Source organism: Sus scrofa, chromosome 6 (genome assembly GCF_054392235.1).
Source record: "Sus scrofa isolate SSC_HxYL_T2T_F1_AM1 chromosome 6, Sscrofa_HxYL_maternal_Yorkshire_Landrace_v2.0, whole genome shotgun sequence".
NCBI classification, from domain to species: domain Eukaryota; kingdom Metazoa; phylum Chordata; class Mammalia; order Artiodactyla; family Suidae; genus Sus; species Sus scrofa.
This window is the reverse complement of record NC_139388.1, coordinates 161,725,699-161,746,608: the sequence shown is the minus strand read 5'-3', so window position 1 is coordinate 161,746,608 and position 20,910 is coordinate 161,725,699. Positions and strand designations below refer to the sequence as shown.

Genomic DNA, 20,910 nt, shown 5'->3' with positions numbered 1-20,910 from the left:
AAGGCAGAAATCAAAAATGCCTTTATTAGCATAGCTCTGTCAGTGGCTGAGCAATCTGAAATGTGTTTTTACCTTCTAGTTCCACTCCTCCGCGTCTCATTCCCTTTTATCTCCTCAAGGTCTCACCCATCTTCCCTTCCCCTGAAGGCCTCCAAACAGGAATTCCCTCAATGACCCTCCGCTCAAGCTTCAGGTGGGTCTTCACTCCTTCCTTCCTCAGAGGAAAGGGCACGCCTACCTCCTTCTAGAGCAAATCTCCTTCCAGCTGCACAGCTCAACCCCATCGGCGGATGAACTCCTTTTCTTTCACTTTCACGCTTTTCCTTTTCACTGGCCCCCTTTCGTCAGCTTACAATGAGAACCCAGTCTTTTACAAGTTAAAATCAAGTCAGAAAAGCAAACCTTTCCCTTTCTATAATTCAAACTCCTGTCACCCCCTTCTCCTCTCTCATCAGAAAGCAGAGATTTCTACTTACTGGTTCTACTTCCCATCCTTACTCTTGTCACTCAGCACCTGGCCCCCTGCTCATGCCTGAGGCTTTACTTACACACCGATGCCTCCCCAAACCTCTGGCGCCATTCTCCACTTCTTTCGAGAACATCAAGTCCAAACAATCACTTCACATGACTCGCAGGGACCTCGTATGCAGGCAAATTCATTCCTCTTGACTTTCGCAGCTCCCTTCATCTCGTTCTATCTTTATTTCCCAGATGGACTAAAGAGTCACCATTCGATCAGTCTACCAAGCTAGTAATCACAGGGCCATGTTATATAAATGGTCCTGCTCTACATGTAGTCATAACAACGAGCCTATGTCACCTTATAAATGCCCTTCTACCACTGTCCCAAACTTAGAACCTGTCGTCTCTTCTCTGGAACATTGTCATAGCTCTTAAGGGTTCTCTCTGCTCCGGTCTCTCCCGCTTCTATTCATCTTCTCCACTACAGCCAGAGTAACCGCTCGGGTGACTCTTGGCTTAGATACCTCCTGTTTTTCCATGGTCTACAAGATAAGTGTTGAAATTCAACGTGGCCCCTCTTCACACATTTATCACCAGGTAACAGTAGATCCCAAGACAGCCTATGCGCTTTTGTGCTGCCACTCTTCCCTACCCACCTGCGGTTTAAGTGCCCTTCCCCCCTCATTCACCCGAGGAATGGCTGCATTTCTCAAAGTCCAGCTCAAAGGTCACTTTCTGGGAAGCATTTCCTCATCTTATTATCTAGCAAATCTAATCATTTAAACCACTGTTTCTTCCCTATCCCTCTCCCCTGTCCCTCACCCTATAAAGCACCTTTTATTGGCCTCTGTTTTGATACTCAGAAAAATTGCTATTCTTTGTTAAACTACGAGCCTCTCAAGGACAGGGGTAATACCTGATTTATCTTTGCAGCCCCAGCACTAAGGCCTCGCACAACATGGATTACTGGGAATCATCCACCTTATCTCAAACTGATGTGAGAACGAACAGAAACAGTATAGGCTCCTCTGCTCTACTCTTCTCAAGAATTTCCCCCACTCCTGAGGGGAAGGAACATACATCTGCCCATTCCTCAAATAATCAAAACTCATAAAATGACTTAAAATATTCCAAAGACTGAAACATCAGGCCTTCTTATTACGACTCTCATAATGCTTGGCATAACACCTTGTAGGAATAAGCGAGACTCGGCAGAAGAAATTAACTAAAATAACTAGATTCATTTTTTCCAATTCATATAACATATCCAAACTCTAACCTCAAACCTCCCGCTTTGAGGAAATTCTCACAGAAGGATTTTGCACAATTTCTTGCCATGTCATCATCAGCTGTTGGCATGAGTTTGGAGCTTAGAACCTTGGAAAAAGATAAGCACAATTAATCATCTGAACATTTCCAGCAGAAATTACTCCTTTATACTAAGTAAAGCAATCAGACAACTTGAGTCAGAATCTCTTTAAATGCTGTTTTGTTTTTTTCTGTCCAACTCCCCCCCCCCGCACCAGTGGTATAAGGAGGCTGATGTTCATGAATAAAATAACCATGTTTTCCAAGGACTACTTACTTAGCAGGAAAAAAAAAATCTGTTTTTAAAAGTACTGGTATGCTCTTCTTTTCATGAAGAACAAATGTGAATATTCCAGGTTCCCAGGCTTAGATAAGAGCAGGGAACATTATGTGCTATGCTGATACGTTTTTAGAAAAAGTATATACTAAGGTTTTCATAAAACAGGCCATTTATTATAAATGCTAGATGAGTTCCCAGATGATGTTCTAACTCCTATTTACTAAGCACCCATCTACAAGGTCCTAGGCATAAGATGAGGTGTTGACATGCATTATCTCTTCATTTCACTATGCATGGTACAAATATTTTACTCTGTAAGTAAGGACTGAGACCTGAGAGGTTAAGTGACCTCCCACCCAAGGTCACATAGTTAGAATTCAAATCCAGATGTGTCTCACTCTCAAGTCCATATACCTGCTACGATACTGCAATACTTACCCAGTAAGTAACAGATGCTTAAGGTGCTTAGGACAAGCACTGCAAAACAGTGCCTAGAAAACAATTGCTTACTTAGTTATGATTTTAAAATTTTTTATAAAGCTCACCACCTCAGTTTCCCCAAGGTTTTTTTGTTTTGTTTTTTTGTCTTTTTGTCTTTTTGCCATTTCTTGGGCCGCTCCCAAGGCATATGGAGGTTCCTAGGCTAAGGGTCTAATTGGAGCTGTAGCCGCCGGCCTATGCCAGAGCCACACCAATGCAGGATCCAAGCCATGTCTGCGACCTACACCACAGCTCATGGCAACACCGGATCGTTAACCCACTGAGCAAGGCAGGGACCGAACCCGCAACCTCATGGTTCCTAGTTGGATTCGTTAACCACTGCACCATGACGGGAACTCCTCCCTAAGGTTTTAATTCCCTTAGATTTAATTCAAGATTCTTTCCTATTAAAAAAAAATCTACTTCTACAAACTGATGAATTTTAAAAGATTAGATTTTTTAATGTGGTATTTTTTTTTAAGATGCTTTCTTCCTAAGTGGCTCTTTGGGAAACAGGCTCATGAGCCCTGGATCCTGGGCATCACACGGGAGAACAGGAACCCTCTGTTATTTTAATCCTTCCTAGAGTCCAGAGCCACATGCACAAATTCCCTATGCTAAATGGACAACAATTCAGTGCAGATGGAAGGTTTCTCCAAAGGAAGGGGCACTTGGGATATCCACTTTGAAGTTTCCTAGTAGGCAACCTAAGTTAAAGATCAAAATGCAGGGACATTAACCTTTCAGATAACAGTAAAAATAAGTGCTTTGGGAGTATCAGGTTTTCTACATTTTTTTATGTAAAGCAAAAGACAACCTCTCAGACGAATTCCCAGTTAATCAGAAAGGCTAAAATTATACTGGAAGTGTTTCAGTATATAGACTTTTGGCTCCAAGATAGTGCAATCTAGGTAGCTGATGACAAGCTCGACCATTCAGATTCTCTGGGTGCTCTCAAATGTGGGTGTTAAGATTTATACCTTAACTCTTTGAGACAATCATTCAAAAAACAAAGGCCAAATCTGACAGTAATTGCAAAATGCAAATTTTATTTTATTTTTTGCTTTTTTAAAATTTAGGGCTGCACCCGCAGTATGTGGAGGTTCCCAGGCTAGGGGTCGAATTGTAGCTGTAGCCATCAGCCCACGCCACAGCTACAGCCATAGCCACAGCAACGTGGGATCTAAGCTGTGTCTGCAACCTATACCACAGCTTACGGCAACACCAGATCCTTAACCCACTGAGCAAAGCCAGGGATCGAACCCGCATCTTCATGGATCCTAGTTAGGTTTGTTAACCACTGAGCCATGAAGGGAACTCCCAAAATGCAAATTTTATATGTTAGAATAAACAAAAATTTCTAGGTAATTTTCCATTTTAGAATACTGCATGTATCTCAGGTGAGATAAGGATATACCTTATTTTTAAAATATTTGCTAAATATTTTCTCCTTTTCAACTCAACACATGTTTTCACAAGAATGATTATTTTAAGGTAAATGTGAAATGTTATCAGAGCTCCACCACATAAACAAGCAATAAAGCATAAAAACGAATTTAATTTTATACCCCAAATTGGGCTGTCAGACGAAATAAAACTTGAAAAAACTGCCCAAGCATGTACCCTCTTACCAGTTGTGATCTCTGATATGGTTCAAAACCCACTGAAGATAAATAGCAAGTGGATAATTAAGGGTGCTTAGGCACTTATCTAGATTCCTTAAGAGATAACTGGATAGAACATCTCAGGGCAAAGCAAAATAATTCCGGGCTTTATTTTCCCCAGAACTTAAGTGGTGTGAGGATCTGGCTCCTCCCCCTCCAAGAGTGAGGTTCTTTTCCACCGGCCGCTCTAAACGTTGCCTTGCTACTGCTTCAGTTTCAGGACGCCCCTGTCTTACCCATAAGATCTTGAAGCAATTATTTTGTTTTTTCAACTCTGACCCTTCAAATACCACAAAGACTTGTAGACAGTACACAATTAGTAAATGTTTGCTGAACTAAATCGACAAGTTTAAAGCTACTATTAGGAAGGAAAGTAACAGAACCATTCTTTTGCTCAAATTCTTTCAATAGCTTTTTTTTTAAACCCTTGAAATATTAATGTTAATATGTCTCCTATAAACTCCTTATAAAGCTTCATTAATGGCAACAGATTACACCAGCTTTTTGAAAAATCAGGATGCATTTAATGATAAGAAGGCTGAAGATTAGTAATTGATATTATATAGACTTGCAAAACTTCCAGAGGAAGTTAATGACACATTATAATATATAAGGCTTCCTAATTATTTATTTACATGCTATTTTGCAAGTATAAAAATATACATAGGTAAAATCTGAAAAAAAAAACCCAAATCTAGCATTTTCAAAGGCCAAAACAACAAAATACTTCAATTTATAATCAATTTTTCACTCTCCTTTTTTTTTTCTGCTGCACCCGTGGCACACAGAAGTTCCTGGGCCAAGGATAGAATCTGATTTAATTTACGTCACAGATGTGGCAACGCAGGGTCCTTAACACACTGCACTGGGCCAGGGATCGAACCAGCAATGCCACAGAGACAAGCCAGATCATTAACCCACTGGGCCACAGCAGGAACTCTCAATTTTTTACCTTTTTTAAGACTAATTTTTTTTTTAACAGACAATCCAATATAGAAACCTATTTACTTATTTCTCATATCTAAAACCATGAATTTTTAGACCAAAAATGAATCTGTTAAAATGAAATGAAGAGAAATTGGGTTTCTTACTTCTAAGTTGTAGAGCACTCTGAAGGTGGACATTCCTGGAGCGAAAGATCGAAACAGACTTTCTAAAATTGAACTGGCGCTTGGCTGATGCTGTTGCTTGGAAGAGAGGGATGGAGATTTTGAAGACTGAGAAGTTGTTTCAGACAGCAATGTTTTCTAAATTCAAAAGAATAAAGAAAGGAATATATGTCTCAAAAGCACAAATTAAAGAGAAACAGATACCACTACATATTCTAATACTATTTTCTGCTCTAACACAAACCAACGACACTTTCTAGAAATTAACCTCAAAACCACATCACTCTGTAATTATTAACAAAACACTGAAGTCTATCACACAGACTTCAAGTGCTCAGTAGCCCTCCAATCCTACAGGAAAGCTTCTGGGATTGTATTCTAAGCAACACCAGCAAGGTCTGTTTTTCTGTTTTTAAAACTCCTATTACTGCTAAGACTGATAATTATATTCTAAGATTGTAGAGTAGTAGTTGTGAGAATTTTTTGAGTTAGTACCAGCAATTTGTTTTATTATTACATTAGTTCTCATCTCCTTCATATTAATATATAAGCTGTATATAAGATTATGATCTGATCTAAATAAACTATAATCACCAAAATATAAAATTCATAACTTAGCTCTAACAACTGTTTTAAATGAATTCTGAGAACACAATAAAACAATATTATAGATAAAATACAATTTCATCATATAAATAAAATTCTGAAGGAAGAAGATTCTAAAAATGAAACAAAATGAACTTTAAAAGTCAACTGTGAAAACAACTAAATAATAACTCATTTATGTAAGTAACTTAAATATATGCAACAATCACATTCCTGATAGAAGAAAAACATTTCAATTGAATCAGAGCTAGAGTCTGACCCTAGACAAGGCACGTCATCACTCTGAGCCTTGGTTTCCAATATAAACATGAAGGACGTGGAAATAGATGCTATTAAAGGCTCTTCTGTTTCTAAAACTCGACGTCATTTTGACTAAAGATAATTTATTTAAAAGCCAACGGGAAGTTCTTTTTTTTTTTTTTTTTTTTGCTTTTTAGGGCTGCATCCATGGCATATGGAGGTTCCCAGGCTAGGGGTCGAATCGGAGCTACTGCTTGCTGGCCTACACCACAGACACAGCAATGCCAGATCCGAGCCGAGTCTGTGACCTACACTGCAACTCATGGCAACACTGGGTCCTTACTCCAGTGAGTGAGGCCAGGGATCCAGCCCTCAGCCTCATGGTTCCCAGTCACATTCATTTCCGCTGGGCCACAACGGAAGCTCCAGGAAGTTCTGATTTCCATTTACAACAAAGATACTTTTCCTAGCGAAAAAAACTGTCATGGGAAAGTTGATGTCGTATGACCTTGATGTCCTATCATGTTGGATTTTCACTGAGTTATGATATAAAATCTCCGTACCTATTAATTAACTATCCAAGATACTCATACCTTTCTTCCTAAAGAATCAAGTTGATCAAGGGCTTCCTGAATGGCTGGATCAGTGGGTATCAAGAGCAGAAGCTTTCGTACTCGTAGAGTTATTCTGAAATTTTTCAAAGACAAAATTTTTTCACATAAGCTACAGTTTCAGTAACAAAGTCATTTAGTATGGGATGTGAAAATTCACTTGGTTCCCTAATTTTAATAATTTTCTCTCTTTCGAACTTCATAAGTACTGATATTTACCTTGGCTCCTCCAGATTGGCCAGCTGGTAAAGCATGTCAAATACATTACACACAAGTGCCATCACAACACCAGGGAGAGACTTCTCCTGAGGGAGAGAGCAAAACATACATACAAATGTACAAAAGAATTTTCTCCTTTTCTAATCAAAGGCACAAACAATGAAATGACTAGTTCTTAGAGACTGGCCACTACAAAGCTGCTGCTCACTGGACTGGCGATCTCAGAGGGGCTCTGTGACTAGGCCTGTAGGTCCCAGGAAAGAATCTGGCTCTTACTCTGAGATGGGAGCTGCCGGAGTGGTGCAGCTGAGAAGCAGTACAATCTGACTTCTGTTTTAAAATATCAAGGGCTGCTGGGTGCTATAGAGAGAAGAGACTAAAGGGATATAAGAGCAGAAGCCCTGAGACCAGTCAGAAAACTCCTGAAACTCTCCAAGTGATGGATGATGGGTCTCTGGACTGGTGTGGAAGCTGAGAAAAGTAGCTAAATTCTAAATGTATTCTAAAGGTAGAGTCAAGAATCTGCTGATGGATATGGGTATGAGAGAAAGAAGGGACCCAAGGATTCTGGCATGAGCAACTAGAAGAATGGAGACGCCATTATCTGAAACAGGGCAAGACTGTGGGATGAAGAGGTTTGGGGTAGGGGTCAGGTGGTGGGAAAGGAGATGTCCGTTCTGGATGTATTAGGACTGGGGTGCCTATTATACATTTAAGAGGAGATGCTGAGTAAGTAGTTGGTTCCATGTCTCTAGACTTTGAGCGAAAGATAAAAACTAGGGATTATCAATGTACATACTATATATGACGTTTTGAAACTGGAAGAGATTCCTAAGGGAATGGATGCAGACAGAGCAGAGGCCAAAGGACTGAGGCAGGGAAGTCTCTGTATACAGATCAAGGAGAGGAAGAGGAAGCAGCAGGGAGACCAAAGAGGAAGAGCCGGAGGGAGAAGAAAGCCAGGCAAGAGCTGAAAGTCCAATGGAGAGCTGAAGTCCAAAGTCAAGGGGAAGCAATCACATGGATCAACCTGCTGAAATGTCACGAGGATGAGGACTGAGAGGTGGACATGACAGGTTACCCTGCAAAGGGCCTCTTTTCCAGACCCAAGATGGAGTTGCCGTCGTGGCGCAGTGGTTAACGAATCTGATTATGGAACCAAGAGGTTGCAGGTTCGATCCTTGGCCTGGGGTTAAGGCCACAGCATATAGAAGTTCCTAGGTTAGGGGTCGAATCAGAGCTGGCCTATGCCACAGCCACAGCCACCTGTGACCTACCCACAGCTCACGGAAACACTGGATCCTTAATCTGCTGAGTGGGGCCAGGGATCGAACCCACATCCTCATGGATATTAGCCGGGTTGTTACTGTTGATCCACAAGGACAACTCCGAAAAAAGAATTTTTAAAAAACAGTAGAAATAGCACAGCACGTGCGAATGCTAATAAGAATGACCCGGTAGGGGAAGATCAACGCATCAGTGAAGAGAGAGGTATGAGAGGAGCAGCAAGGGGTGGCCAGAATCTTCAGAGATTCTGTGGTTCAGAAGAATGAGAGATGCCATATCTTCTTCTGCCAACTGAATCCCAGCATTTCTCAGTGATATAGTTCTCAAGACTCAGGACTTGTCTGCGAAAACAGGATATAATCATCCAAAGCTATCGGAGCTGAAGGCACGACTCGGATTGCTACGTTCTTGTTTTGAAGTGAACTGTAAGACTCACTACCTGCTCCATGGCATACGATGAACTAAACACCCCGCTGCTGCTGCTGCTGGAGCTGGTTGAGGAATCTGCAGAGCTCCCAGATGGGGTCCCACTGCCTGAGGTCTTTACCGTGAGGATTTGTTCATCAGAAAAGCCCAGTTGGTGGAGTAGCTTTTGATCTTTATTCACTGTCAGCTACAAAAAAAAAAAAAAAGTGGTTTCTTAATTACTGACAGGGAAAGGAAGAGGAGGATACTGCTAGCAGACGAAAGTGCCACAAAATGCTAATTCACACCTACCAGACTATCATTTGTAAATATCTGTATACTATCCACTGGAGAGCACAACTGCTTGGCTATCTTCCACCGGACACTCCCTATGGTTTCATTACTGTGAGCCTGTAAAATGAAATTAAACACTACTGTCAGGAATTCGCTTACTTACTCATCTAAACAACTACAAGTGAACATCTACTAGGTACTGGGCACTGTTGGAGAAGCCTGGGAACACAGCAGAGAATCCAAAGACAAGCATCCCCGCCCTTGTGAGAAGTTCCTCCGCTGTGATTATACATCCTGCTCCATACTCCATTCCTTCCCCATCACGCATGGAATAAAACCTTACGTCCCCCTTCCACTGCAGTGTCTTCTACTTCTCACTGTACACTAGCCATGCCCACCACCTTTCCTATCTCTGAACAAGCCAAACCTCCCCCCACCTCAGGATCTTTGTACCTGCTGCTTCTTTGGCTCGGAACCCTCTTCCTAAGAAATGGGCTTACTCTGTCCCTTCATTCAGGTCCCTAATCAAATGCGACCACCTCAAAGACCTTCCCTGTCCATCCCGATCTAAAATAAGTCATTTTCCTTTCACTTCAGGCCTTTATTCTGAATTTGTTTACCAAAGAGCTTTTAGAATAGTCATTCGTGCAGCTGTCTCAATCAACAGTGTTCTTATGAAAATAACAAGACAACATGGAAATGGCTCCAGAGCTTATTGTAAACCCACCTCTACAGTGAAGGTATCTTTGGTAGACTCATAAGTAACATTAAGAGTTAAAAGATGTCCATGAAATGAGGCCCCATGAGGTAGAATAGTTCGTGGAACAGTGTAAAAATCCTTGAAAAAGAACAGCAAGTTAAACAAGTAAGACGCACAGCGTCACCAATAAACACCTCAAAAATACACTCCTGACATATTGAGACCAGCTACAGGATGACAAGCTGCTTTAAAAAGGAGACGCTTACCTCTATAGTGATCACATAGCGTTCTGCCAGAAGCAGCAATCTTTCAATTATTACAAGTTTAGTGGATCTATGGATGAAAAAAAAAGACAACACTTTTTTTTCCAACATACTTGAAATGAATGGCCGACTTGAGCACAATTTCAGTCTGTTTCACAAAACCACAATCACAGTTAGCCCTTCCTGGTCAAAGACTAAAATTTGCAAATACTAAACTTCCCTTCAGACAAGGGGGAGGTACCTCAAGCCGGTGACGGCTGTCACACAGATGGAAGAAGGGGGGAGAAACCTAGCCCTCCCTAGGTTTTCTTCCCTTTTCTTTCTTCTTCTTTTTCTTTTTTTAAACAGTTGTTCCATAAATAGAGGACCTAGGTCTCCAGGCTTATGTGTCTATCAACCAACCAAGAAGGAACAATCAGTGAGTTTGAATCTCAGAATCTTATGACTAAAATATGCCACATAATTCTGTAGACACACAGGATCTGACAAAATTCTGAACATCCTGAAATTTAGAAGACAAATGCAAATCATTCGGTATGCCACAAATAAGAATGGCTGTTTGTTTTAATTTGCCTAAGAATGAGGCAGAAGAGAAGGACCAAAAACTTGTTCATCTGGTTTAAGTGAACACTCTGTAGAGGTAGAACAAACAATATAAGAACTTGTTATCCCGAGGGTTTTCAAAGGACTTAAGAAATCAACACACATCAAGAGCCGTAACTATCTCTGGAATAGAAAACACACAGTAAGGAAGTATGGAGCTTTAAGAGACTCTGAAAATGAGACCTGAGGGCTCTCTTGGTCAGACTTAAGGACACTTACTTATCATCTGAAATAAGAGGACTTCAACTTTCAGCAACTTAACACAGCCCCAGCTCCACACGTTACTGAACACTCCCTGTGTGAACACTGACAGATGGAAACCCAAGTGCCCTTAATTTAAACATCCACTATTCCAGAGCATCTAAGATTTCATATCGGCCTATTTCAAATCGAGAAAGCTTTCAGGTTGTCGAACAAGTCTGGTATGCTGATTAGCACTATTGGAAATTTCACTTTAAAAAGAGTTGGTTAAACACTTAACAGTTCTGAATTCTTTCAGAACTAGAATGGGCAGGAACTAGAATATTCAGATATTCAGAGGCAAAGTCTTCAGGAAATACTTGAGTGCTATGAGAAGCGAATTATTGAGAGAACTGTTTTAATTATGCCTTAAGTTATGAGTTAAATCACAAATAGCACTGCCAAACACTGTACAAATGAGAGAATAACGCCTCCTCTCTTAAGCTGGAGCAATTACGGTCACTGAAAAGTTCCTTTAAGACTGATGAATGAGATAACTACAATGTACTGGTTACAAGGCAACTCTGAAATTATATATTCTTAGTGACTCTGTTTAGAGTTTATAAAGAGAAAATTTAACAACTATCATGTGGGAGTTCCCGTCAGGGCACAGCACAAACGAATTCTGACTAAGAACCAGGAGGTTCCAGGTTCCATCCTCGGCTTTGCTGAGTGGGTTAAGGATCCGGCATTGCCTTGAGCTGTGGTGTAGGTCACAGATGTGGCGCAGATCCCGAGTTGCTGTGGTGTAAGCCGGCAGCTGCAGCTTCAATTTAACCCCTAGCCTGGGAACCTCCATATGCCATGGCTGCAGCCCTAAAAAGCAAAACACCCCCCCCCAAAATTATCATGTGGTTTGTTCTATAATAATCAAATATGAAATGATTCAGGATAAAAAGCATTTTAAAAGGCAAAGAAAAACATACTTCTTTAAATAAAGAATTTTTTTTTTTTTTGCCACACCTACAGCATGTGGAAGTTCCTAGGCTGTAGGGATCAAACCTATGCCACAGCAGCAACAATCCAAGCCAGTGCACTGACACCAGATCCTTAACCCGCTGCACCACTAGAGAACTCCTAAAGCACACTTATTAAAGAAGAAGCAGTTCAGAAATCCCAGTCTAGTTCATAAATCATTTCTAGTATGGTTTGTCAGACGAATGTTTAAGGAAACAGGTCATAGAGATGAACTGCATTTTACAAACATGTAATTAAGAATTCTTTTTTTTTTCTTTTTGTCTTTTCTAGGGCTGCATCTGTGCATATGGAGGTTCCCAGGCTAGGGGTCTAATCCGAGTTAACCACTGAGCCATGACGGGAACTCCTAATTAGGAATTCTTAATGAAAGTCTATTTGAGGAGTTCCCGTCATGGCGCAGGGGAAGCGAATCTGACTAGGAACCACGAGGTTGTAGGTTCGATCCCTGGCCTTACTCAGTGGGTTAAGGATCTGGCATTGCTGTGAGCTGTGGTGTAGGTCACAGACACGGCTCAGATCTGGCGTTGCTGTGGCTGTGGTGTAGGCCAGAGGCTACAGCTCCAATTCGACCCCTAGCCTGGGAACCTCCATATGCTGCAGGTGCAGCCCTAAAAAGGACATAAATAAATAAATAAAATAAAATAAAAAAGAAAGTCTATTTGAGACACACTTCTGAGAATGTGGGAATGCAATAAGTCCTGTTAGTGTTGTTATCATGAGTGGAATCTATAATCACTTTCTGCCATTGCAAAAAGAGGTCCAGGAGGGTTGCGTTTTATCGGCTTCTTTCATATTAATAAAGTATCAGCACACAGTACTCAACTCATCTAAAAAAAGATAAAGAATGTGAGCAAGGATATTGCCCTGATTCATTTTCTAAGGGAAGGCTTTAAAAAAGAAAAGGAACATTCCCGCCTGTAAGTAAAGATAAAGAAGTAAATACACAAACACACAGCGTGATTCCAGTAGAGAAAGATTCTATGAGCACCAATCACTCACTAGAGGGCAGCAGAGTGAGGCACAGGGAGGGAGCCCTTCTCTGAGCATCTGCCAAGGTTTCCTGAGCATCACTGACTTGGGGCTGCTTACCAGTAATGAAAGGCTCATAAAACCCCAGAAAAGTATTTTAGTCACTTCAATCTAATGTTTCTAAATACTCATCTCTTCTCCTTACTATATCAAGAACTACAGCAATTCCCGAACTTATAGTTCACTAACATCTGAAAACACTCAACACAGCAATGTGATGAAGAGACTTCGGCTCAAAGTTTTAACACAGATACTTGGGGCTAATGTTCTTATTAAAAATTATTTTGAAACGCAATTTTAAGTAAATAACATTTTCAGTGACTAGTATTGGATCATGATATACAATAGTAATCAGTCATCATATTCCACTTCACATTGTTTACGCTATTAGTATCCTGGATTTGACTATCCAAGGAAAACACTTGTAAGATATCTAAGCAAATACTTTAAACTTAAAAAAACATTACTCTTCATACAATGAATATACCTTATATAAAGAATAGGTTACTCAAGTGACACAGAGTAAAAGTAAAATGACCCAAATAAAATAAATGATGGGAAACATACAACTTCCCAGGATAGGACTGTTTGAAAAAGTTATGAAAGAAAATAAGGAAATGAAAAATGAACAATTAATTGAGAGATCTCCAAAGGCTAAAAAAAAAAAAAAAAAAAAAAAAAAAAAAGATCCCAATTACATTTTTTCAGCTGATCTATATTTACATGTTGTGTATTTGCTGTAACTTCTGTGATCACTTACCTGTATGGAGACTGAACTGACGTGGCGACAGTTGGCATGGCAGTTGCTGTAAGCATCTTTGTTGCTCTGGTCACAGCGTGTGTTAGAGTGGGACCACCAAGGGCTGAACTGGCTGCCTATGAAATATGAAATTGTCATTCTATACCAGGGTTCTTCAACCTCGGCTCTACTGACATTTTGGGCTGGAAACGCTTTTGTTGGGAAAGCCTGTCCGGGGCACTGCAGGATGTTTAGGGGCATCCCTGACTTCTGCTCACCACCCACCCACCACTACGTGTCTGGAGGACCCCTCCAGCTGTGACAACCAAAAAAGGTCTCTAGACGTTGCCAACGTCCCCTGGGAGGAAAAATAACCTCCAGTTGAGAACTACCCTTCTACCTGTGTTAATACTTACATGGTGCCTCCTTTAAATGTTTTTATCATAACATATGTGGGTGGAGGTCACAACTTGGGAACTCCTGTATAGATTTATTAATAGCACATCAATCTACCACCAGAAAGTTTAACTTACTGGCATCTGGGGGCATAGCATTTGATGATTTTGGAATACTCTTTATGAAATAAGCACAAGTTAGGGGTAGAAATGAATGTCTAGTGCTCTAACCATCATGCTGGAAATAAAGCACTGGAAATATACATGAGCTAGCACTGTATCGCAGGCTTCTAGCAGACAGACAACCAATACACCTACTACTGAGTGTCCTGCCGTGGCCTTTAACAGTATTTATGATATAAATGAGGTTAAAAATGGGGAAGGATGGGGAAATGAAAAAGCACATTAAACATTTTTTGGAGAGAAAAAGGAGAAAAAGAATACACAGCAGATCTGTTTTTTTTCTTTTTCTTGGGCCACAATGTTCAACATGTGGGAGTTCCTGGGCTAGGGGTCAAATCGGAGCTGCAGCTGCTGGCCTATGCTACAGCCACAGCAACGCCAGACCCAAGCCTCATTTGTGACCATGGCGCCACTTGCAGCAATGCCAGATCCTTAACCCACTGAGTGAGGCCAGGGATTGAACCTGCATCCTCACGGATACTAGTAGGCTTCTTAACCCACTGAGCCACAATGGGAACTCCAGTAGGTCTCTTTTATGAAGATAGTTCCTGTGCCAAAAAAGGGCAGAAGGAGGTGAGGAGCAGGGAAGAGGGATAGTGGAGGGGGAAGGCACAACTTCCTATAAAGTACACCGCTATATTGTGGGCATCAGGGAAAATGCCTGTTTCCTATGTCTGCATATAGCACTATTGGCAAATTCCTCCAATAGGATCCAGCCACAAATATCAACATTATACATAATCTTCAAAATATAAAGCTACAAAAGGAAAAAAAAAAAAAAAAAAAAAAAAAAGCATTTTTTTCAAAAACAGTAAAGAAAATTTGCCACTCACTTCCAATCTTGTGTAGCAATCAGCAATGAATTTCTTATGTAATGATACGGAATCCTGGAAGTAAGAGGTATATGGAAATTAAAATTAGTCTGGCATTTAGGTGTAATCACTTTTAAGGATAAAATGTTAAAATAGAGGAGACTGACTTTCAGGCACACCAACTTATCATTTAAAAAATATATAATTTTATGTTTTTCTGTGCCTTCTTCTCTTAGATACCCACCTTCTTTAACCTAGGATTTAGATTAATGTAACTGTAGTTTATGATTAACTGAATAGCTTCATTAGCAATTTCTTCATCAGGTGATTCCATGGCTATTTTCCAAATGAAATCCATTCCTATCAATTCCAGCTTTTCTACATACTATTCAAAAGAAAGAAAAAATATACAGCACATCAAGGTCACAAAATTAGAGACGATTATTTCCTGCTACATTTTAAGTCCACACCTCTGCAAATTCAATATGGATTAAGGCTGCAAAAACCAAGGTACATACGAGACATTACTATACTGAAGTGGAACTTTAAGACAAAAAAACAAGCAACAACAGAAACTCTGGGCAAATCACGTGGAACCAGGAAGACATGGAGATTTTTTCTCCGGACATCCCTAAACCCAAGGGAGAACTCTACCCAGATGTGCTGTTGAAGCAGAAACAGTGTGGGAATAGTAAGGGCGCCATCTCCAGGAGTTTTTCTTCAAAGGAAAGAGAGTCAAGCTAGAGGTGGTAACTAATCCTTGGGGCTCAGTCTGGGCTTCTCAAAACTCAGTTAGAGACGGCAGGGTCCAGCACTTACAAAATCTTGTAAAATTCTTACCACCCAGGAAGTCAGGTCAGGAGTGAAAGAGACTTGGAAAAAGAATTACTTTTTGCCTTTCTTTTATAAGGTGCACATGTAAGCTGCATATGTTCTATAGTTCCTAATTTTCTTCCTTGTTGTCTGTTCTTAAAAATTTCCCCCTAAGTCTTTGCCACTATGATCCTAGAATGGAAGATTTCAGTACTTTTCAGGTACTTATACAGTGCTGGCTCTGAGAGGCTGGACACTTAGGTGGAAATATCCTTACTCTGCCTGCATTCACTCAGCCACAGGAGGCTGCTGGCTGCCCCAGATCAGCAAGAAGCAAAAAGGGATCTAAGAAGCCATTTGTGTGGAAAAGGGAGTCTCCTCAAACTCTAAGAGAAGCTCTGTCATCAATGCAGAATATTGCAAGTAAGGAGATGCCCAGGAGTTCCCACTGTGGCTCAGTGGGTTAAGGACCTGACTTAGTCTCTGTAAGGATGCAGGTTCAATCCCTGGGCTCACTCAGTGGGTTGAGGATCTGGTGTTGCCATAAGCTGTGGCATAGGACCCTTTGCAGATGCAGCTTGGATCCAGTGTTGCCATGGCTGTGGCATGGGCCTGCAGCTGCAGCTCTGATGCAACCCCTGGCCTGGGAACTTACATATGATGAAGATGTGACTGTAAAAATAAGGGGAAAAAAGAGGTGCCCATTCTTTAAAAGAACAAGAAACAAAAAACCTCACGTTTTCTCTCAACTACAACACTTTTTTGTTGTTATTGAATATCAAGTTTTGCCAGACTATCCAAATTATCTAGATTTGAAAATAACATTACTTACCAACTGAGCTCCTTGTCTTTTCAATCGATGATCACAGAGATTCACATTTTCAAAAAAAGTCTTAAATAAGTTAAAACCTGAAATTATAGAATATCGGATAAATTCATGTAGTCTAGGTAACACAGATAATCAATAAAAAGACTAAGTATATCAAGAGCTAAAACACAGGCACTTCAAGATCCCAGGATTAGGCGATAGTCTCTTACATATGCTACCAAAAGCACAAGCAACAACAAAACGGATACACGAACTTCATCAAAACTAAAAGCTTCTGGGCTTTCAAAGGATATCAAGAAAGTGGAAAGTTCCCATTGTGGTGCAGCAGAAATGAACCCGACCAGTATCCAATCCCTGGCCTTGCTCAGTGGGTTAAGGATCCAGCGTTGCCGTGAGTTGTGGTGTAGGTCGCAGACGCAGCTCGGATCTGGCATTGCTGTGGCTGTGGCACAGGCCGGGAGCTGTAGCTTTGATTCGACCCCTAGCCTGGAAACTTCCATATGGTGTGGGTATGGCCCTGAAAAGAAAAGAAAACAAAACAAAAAAACCAACCCCCCCCAAAACAAAAATGAGCTAAATGTTTTTACAGATATTTCTCCAAAGAAAATAAATAAATGACCAACAAGCCCATGAATAGATGCTCCACATCTTTAGTCATCAGGGAAATGGAAATCAAAGCCCCGAGATTCCACTGCCCAACGCTAGGACAGCTAAAACGAAAAAGACAGTTTACAGTAATTCTTAGAGCTGTGAAAAATCAGACCCTTACATACTTCTGGTAGGATTATAATATGGTGCAGCCACTTTGCAAAACAGATCAGCAGCTACTCAAATGTTAAGTATATAACATAGCAATTTCACTCCTACGTATATACCCAAGAGGAATGAAAATCTCTGTCTATACAAAAACCTCTACCTGAAAGCTTATAGCAGCATTGCTGATAATAACCAAAAAAAGTAGTAACAACCCAAGCGCCCAACAGCGGATGAATGGATAAACAAAATGTATTACATCCACACAATGAAAAAGAGCTCAGCTATAAAACGGAATGAAGTTCTGATAGGTGCTACAAACTGGGTAAATCTAGAAAACATTATGCCTCAGCATAATAAAAGAAACTAAAAACAAAAGGCAACATATTTCGACTCCATTTGCAAGACATGTCCAGATGATAGTAATCTGTAAAGACAGAAAATAGACAAGAGGCCAAGGAAAGGGGAGAACAGAGCATGACTGCTCCCTGGTTTCTTTCAGGGGTGAAGAAAACATCCTGAGATGAAAAATGGTGAAGGTTGAACAACCTTCTGAATACACAAAAAGCACTTATTGTACACTTGAAAAAAAGTTAATTTTACAGCATTGGAAACATATATCAATAAAAATATTGGATTACAAGAAACAACTGAAAAGAGGATTTCCACACTTTGACGAATTTTTACTTTAAATGAATTCCCCACCCCCCCCCGGTCTTTTTATTTTTGTCTTTTCTAGGGCCACATCCGCGGCACATGGAGGTTCCCAGGCTAGGGGTCCAATCAGAGCTGTAGCCACTGGCCCACACCAGAGCCACAGCAATGTGGGATCCGAACCACATCTCCGACCTGCTTCACAGCTCACGGCAACGCTGGATCCTTACCCACTTAGCCACAACGGGACCTCCTGAATCCTTTTTGAACTAAGTAATTTCATGAAAAGACAGTGTGAAAATCATCAGAAGGTATAACTTAAAAGGAATTTATCTGTGTCTATAAACATATATACATAGAGACGCAACTTTATATACATAAGGCAAGGTCCAGAACTGTTCAGCTGCTTCTGAGAGTGGGAAGCATAAAATTTCCTAAAGAACTGAGCAAACGGTTACAAGTGTTTCTCCTACCATTCATTGTGATTTCATACGACTCCAATTTGAGAATCTTCTCCTTGAAGAGCTGCTGCTGAACGTCACTCTCAAGATCATGCTGCCCTTTTGTAAACCACTCAAAACACATCTGCAGATCAAGACAAGTATCACCCTGTTACCACGATCCATTTCAGGGAAATGCGTATTTCAAACGCGGAAAGCAAAGATAAATTATTTTTAATTCTTCAAAAATTTGTATCGCCACGATACCACTAAAAATTGAAATGGCTGGAATGCTGGAACTAAATTTAAAGCGGTTACTAGCAGTTCTTTCCCTAGATAATAAAACTATGTAGTCATACTTTTCACTGAATTTTGCACTTCGGATATTCCACCAACATTAACTAACAAGCCTAAGTGTGTGCTGGGCACTGTCACATACCTACTCCTTTCAACAGTCCCGTGAAGTAGTTAACATTATTCGGCAACAAGAAATGAGGAAACAGCGACTCACTGGTAGAAAACGTCAGAGGAGGTGTGGTGCTCCTGGTGTGACCCACTTTCAGCTGTGTCGCTATGGCTCTAAAGATCTGTCTAGGCATTAATTCTCTCTTTAGTGTTTTGGGGGTTACAACTCAATACAGGAACTCAAAGTTTTCTAGAGGATATCTTAAAATGAGTTTCACGGGAGGGAAAAGAACCTAAAAGATACACCAAGAATTCTTTAGCTATACTCACCTGGCTGAATTCGATTTTATTTATAATGGTATCAGAATTATCAAAGAACTCACCCACTTGTTTACAACACAGATATGTACTATCTAAGACATTTTCCAACACTTAGAGTGCCCTATCATTAGTATAAATGTATGCTTGGTAAGTTGAAAAGTGTTTAGCATTAAAGCTGTGAGACACACACAAAAGCGAAATACTATTAGGTCCCACCTCTGCCTTCCTTTATCCACAATGCCATCTTCTTACCTCTCTATCTAATTCACAAACATCCTGGCCAGTCACAAGACACTCCCAGATTTCCTTGGCACGATTCCAACCCAGATACAGAGTAGCTTCTTGCAAGAAAAATGCCAGAAATTTTAGATGGGCCTCCAAATACTGGAAAAAGAAATAATGTTAATGAGTTCACTCCAGGCATTCATATTTAAAAGCAAAATTTTGTTGTGGCTCAGCGATAATGAACCTGACTAGTATCCATGAGGACGTGGGCTCAATCCTTGGCCTCACTAAGTGGGTTAAGGATCTGGCGTTGCCATGAGCTCCGATGTAGGTCACAGACACGGCTCGGATCTAGCATTGCTGCAGCTGTGGTGTAGGCTGGCAGCTGTAGCTCAGATTTGACCTCTAGCCTGGGAACTTCCATATGCCATGGGTCTGGCCCTAAAAAAGCAAACCAAAAAACCCTTAAAAGCTGAGAAGTTTTACTGAATGTTTTTTCATGTAACTTAAGACTAAAGAAAATGTGAGAAATCTCTTTATAAGCTGACAGTACAATGTAGCAGAAACTACTTAAAGTCTATTACAAACTCGGTTGACTTTCAAGGCCAATAAAATATGATTTCAGGCATCACAGAGTAAAACACCACAGATACAACTGCTGAGCAAAGATGTTTTTCTATGTTTTAAAAAACACCATTATTAGAGTTCTCTTGTGGAGCAGCAAGTTAAGGATCTGGGCTGCCACTGCAGCAGCTTGGGTTGCTGCAGTGGGTCAGGTTCAGTCCCTGGCCTGGGAACTTCTACATGCTGTAGGAGTGGCCGAAAACAAAAAAGCAAAAAACAAAAAGCAGCATCACTAACCAATAGATTTGAAGAACAAAAGCCATTAGCTGCAGAATTTCTGAGCAAAGATACAGAAAAGATACTTATTTTTATTACTTCATCATATACAGTAATTAGGTGGTTTACTGGAAGACATACAATTTTTTTTAGACTTTCATTTTGATGTGATTCTAGTCAAGATACAAAACTGTTCTCCCATGACAAACACATGCTACCTCTTTAGAGTTTCTCCCAACAAGTATTATTTTTATAGTTCAAGTGCACAAAGGCCAAATGAATGTTTTGGACTCAGGAGACAAAGGCACAGTGTCAGATACCTCCCGGTAAGTGTATCGGCCGTCCACTAGAGTCGAGCCGGTTAAGCCTCCGGGTCCAGCCACGGCTGCTGCAAGCCGATGACAAGCTATCAAGCTTCCTGTTACCAATTTCACTATTTCAAAATTTTTCTTCAAGTCTTGAATAATGCTCTTGGCAAAAACAAAAAGAAAAAATGGTATGAGAAATTTCTTCACTTACGTTTCCTACATAAAAGTAAATAAAATCTATCAGAGAACTAGATTTACCAGGGAATTACCACAAAATTAATAAACTTCTCTGGTTAATTTTTCCTTCTGAAAGAGATTTTTTTTCTTTTTAAAGAAGACTTTCGGGGAGTTCCCGTCGTGGCGCAGTGGTTAATGAATCCGACTAGGAACCATGAGGTTGCGGGTTCAATCCCTG

General features: G+C 40.5%; 1 protein-coding gene across 8 annotated transcripts in view; it reads right to left on the bottom strand.

The window, feature by feature from the left end:
- Nucleotides 1–20,910, bottom strand: part of USP24 (ubiquitin specific peptidase 24) — a 164,070-nt gene that overhangs the window by 71,704 nt on the left and 71,456 nt on the right. For 7 of the 8 annotated variants that reach the window (XM_084964980.1, XM_021097812.2, XM_021097814.2 and 4 more), the window contains 15 exons: nt 20,508–20,657; nt 19,375–19,506; nt 18,430–18,541; nt 16,553–16,629; nt 15,152–15,292; nt 14,929–14,982; nt 13,539–13,654; nt 9,932–9,998; nt 9,693–9,803; nt 8,984–9,082; nt 8,706–8,879; nt 6,980–7,065; nt 6,743–6,836; nt 5,286–5,441; nt 1,742–1,839 (listed from right to left, as the gene is read on the bottom strand). In XM_084964980.1, coding sequence (XP_084821106.1) covers nt 1,742–1,839; nt 5,286–5,441; nt 6,743–6,836; nt 6,980–7,065; nt 8,706–8,879; nt 8,984–9,082; nt 9,693–9,803; nt 9,932–9,998; nt 13,539–13,654; nt 14,929–14,982; nt 15,152–15,292; nt 16,553–16,629; nt 18,430–18,541; nt 19,375–19,506; nt 20,508–20,657 — 1,667 coding nt within the window. Of the gene's footprint in view, nt 1–1,741; nt 1,840–5,285; nt 5,442–6,742; nt 6,837–6,979; nt 7,066–8,705; nt 8,880–8,983; nt 9,083–9,692; nt 9,804–9,931; nt 9,999–13,538; nt 13,655–14,928; nt 14,983–15,151; nt 15,293–16,552; nt 16,630–18,429; nt 18,542–19,374; nt 19,507–20,507; nt 20,834–20,910 lie in introns of all 8 variants that reach the window. The other variant, XM_084964982.1, reaches the window with a different exon arrangement.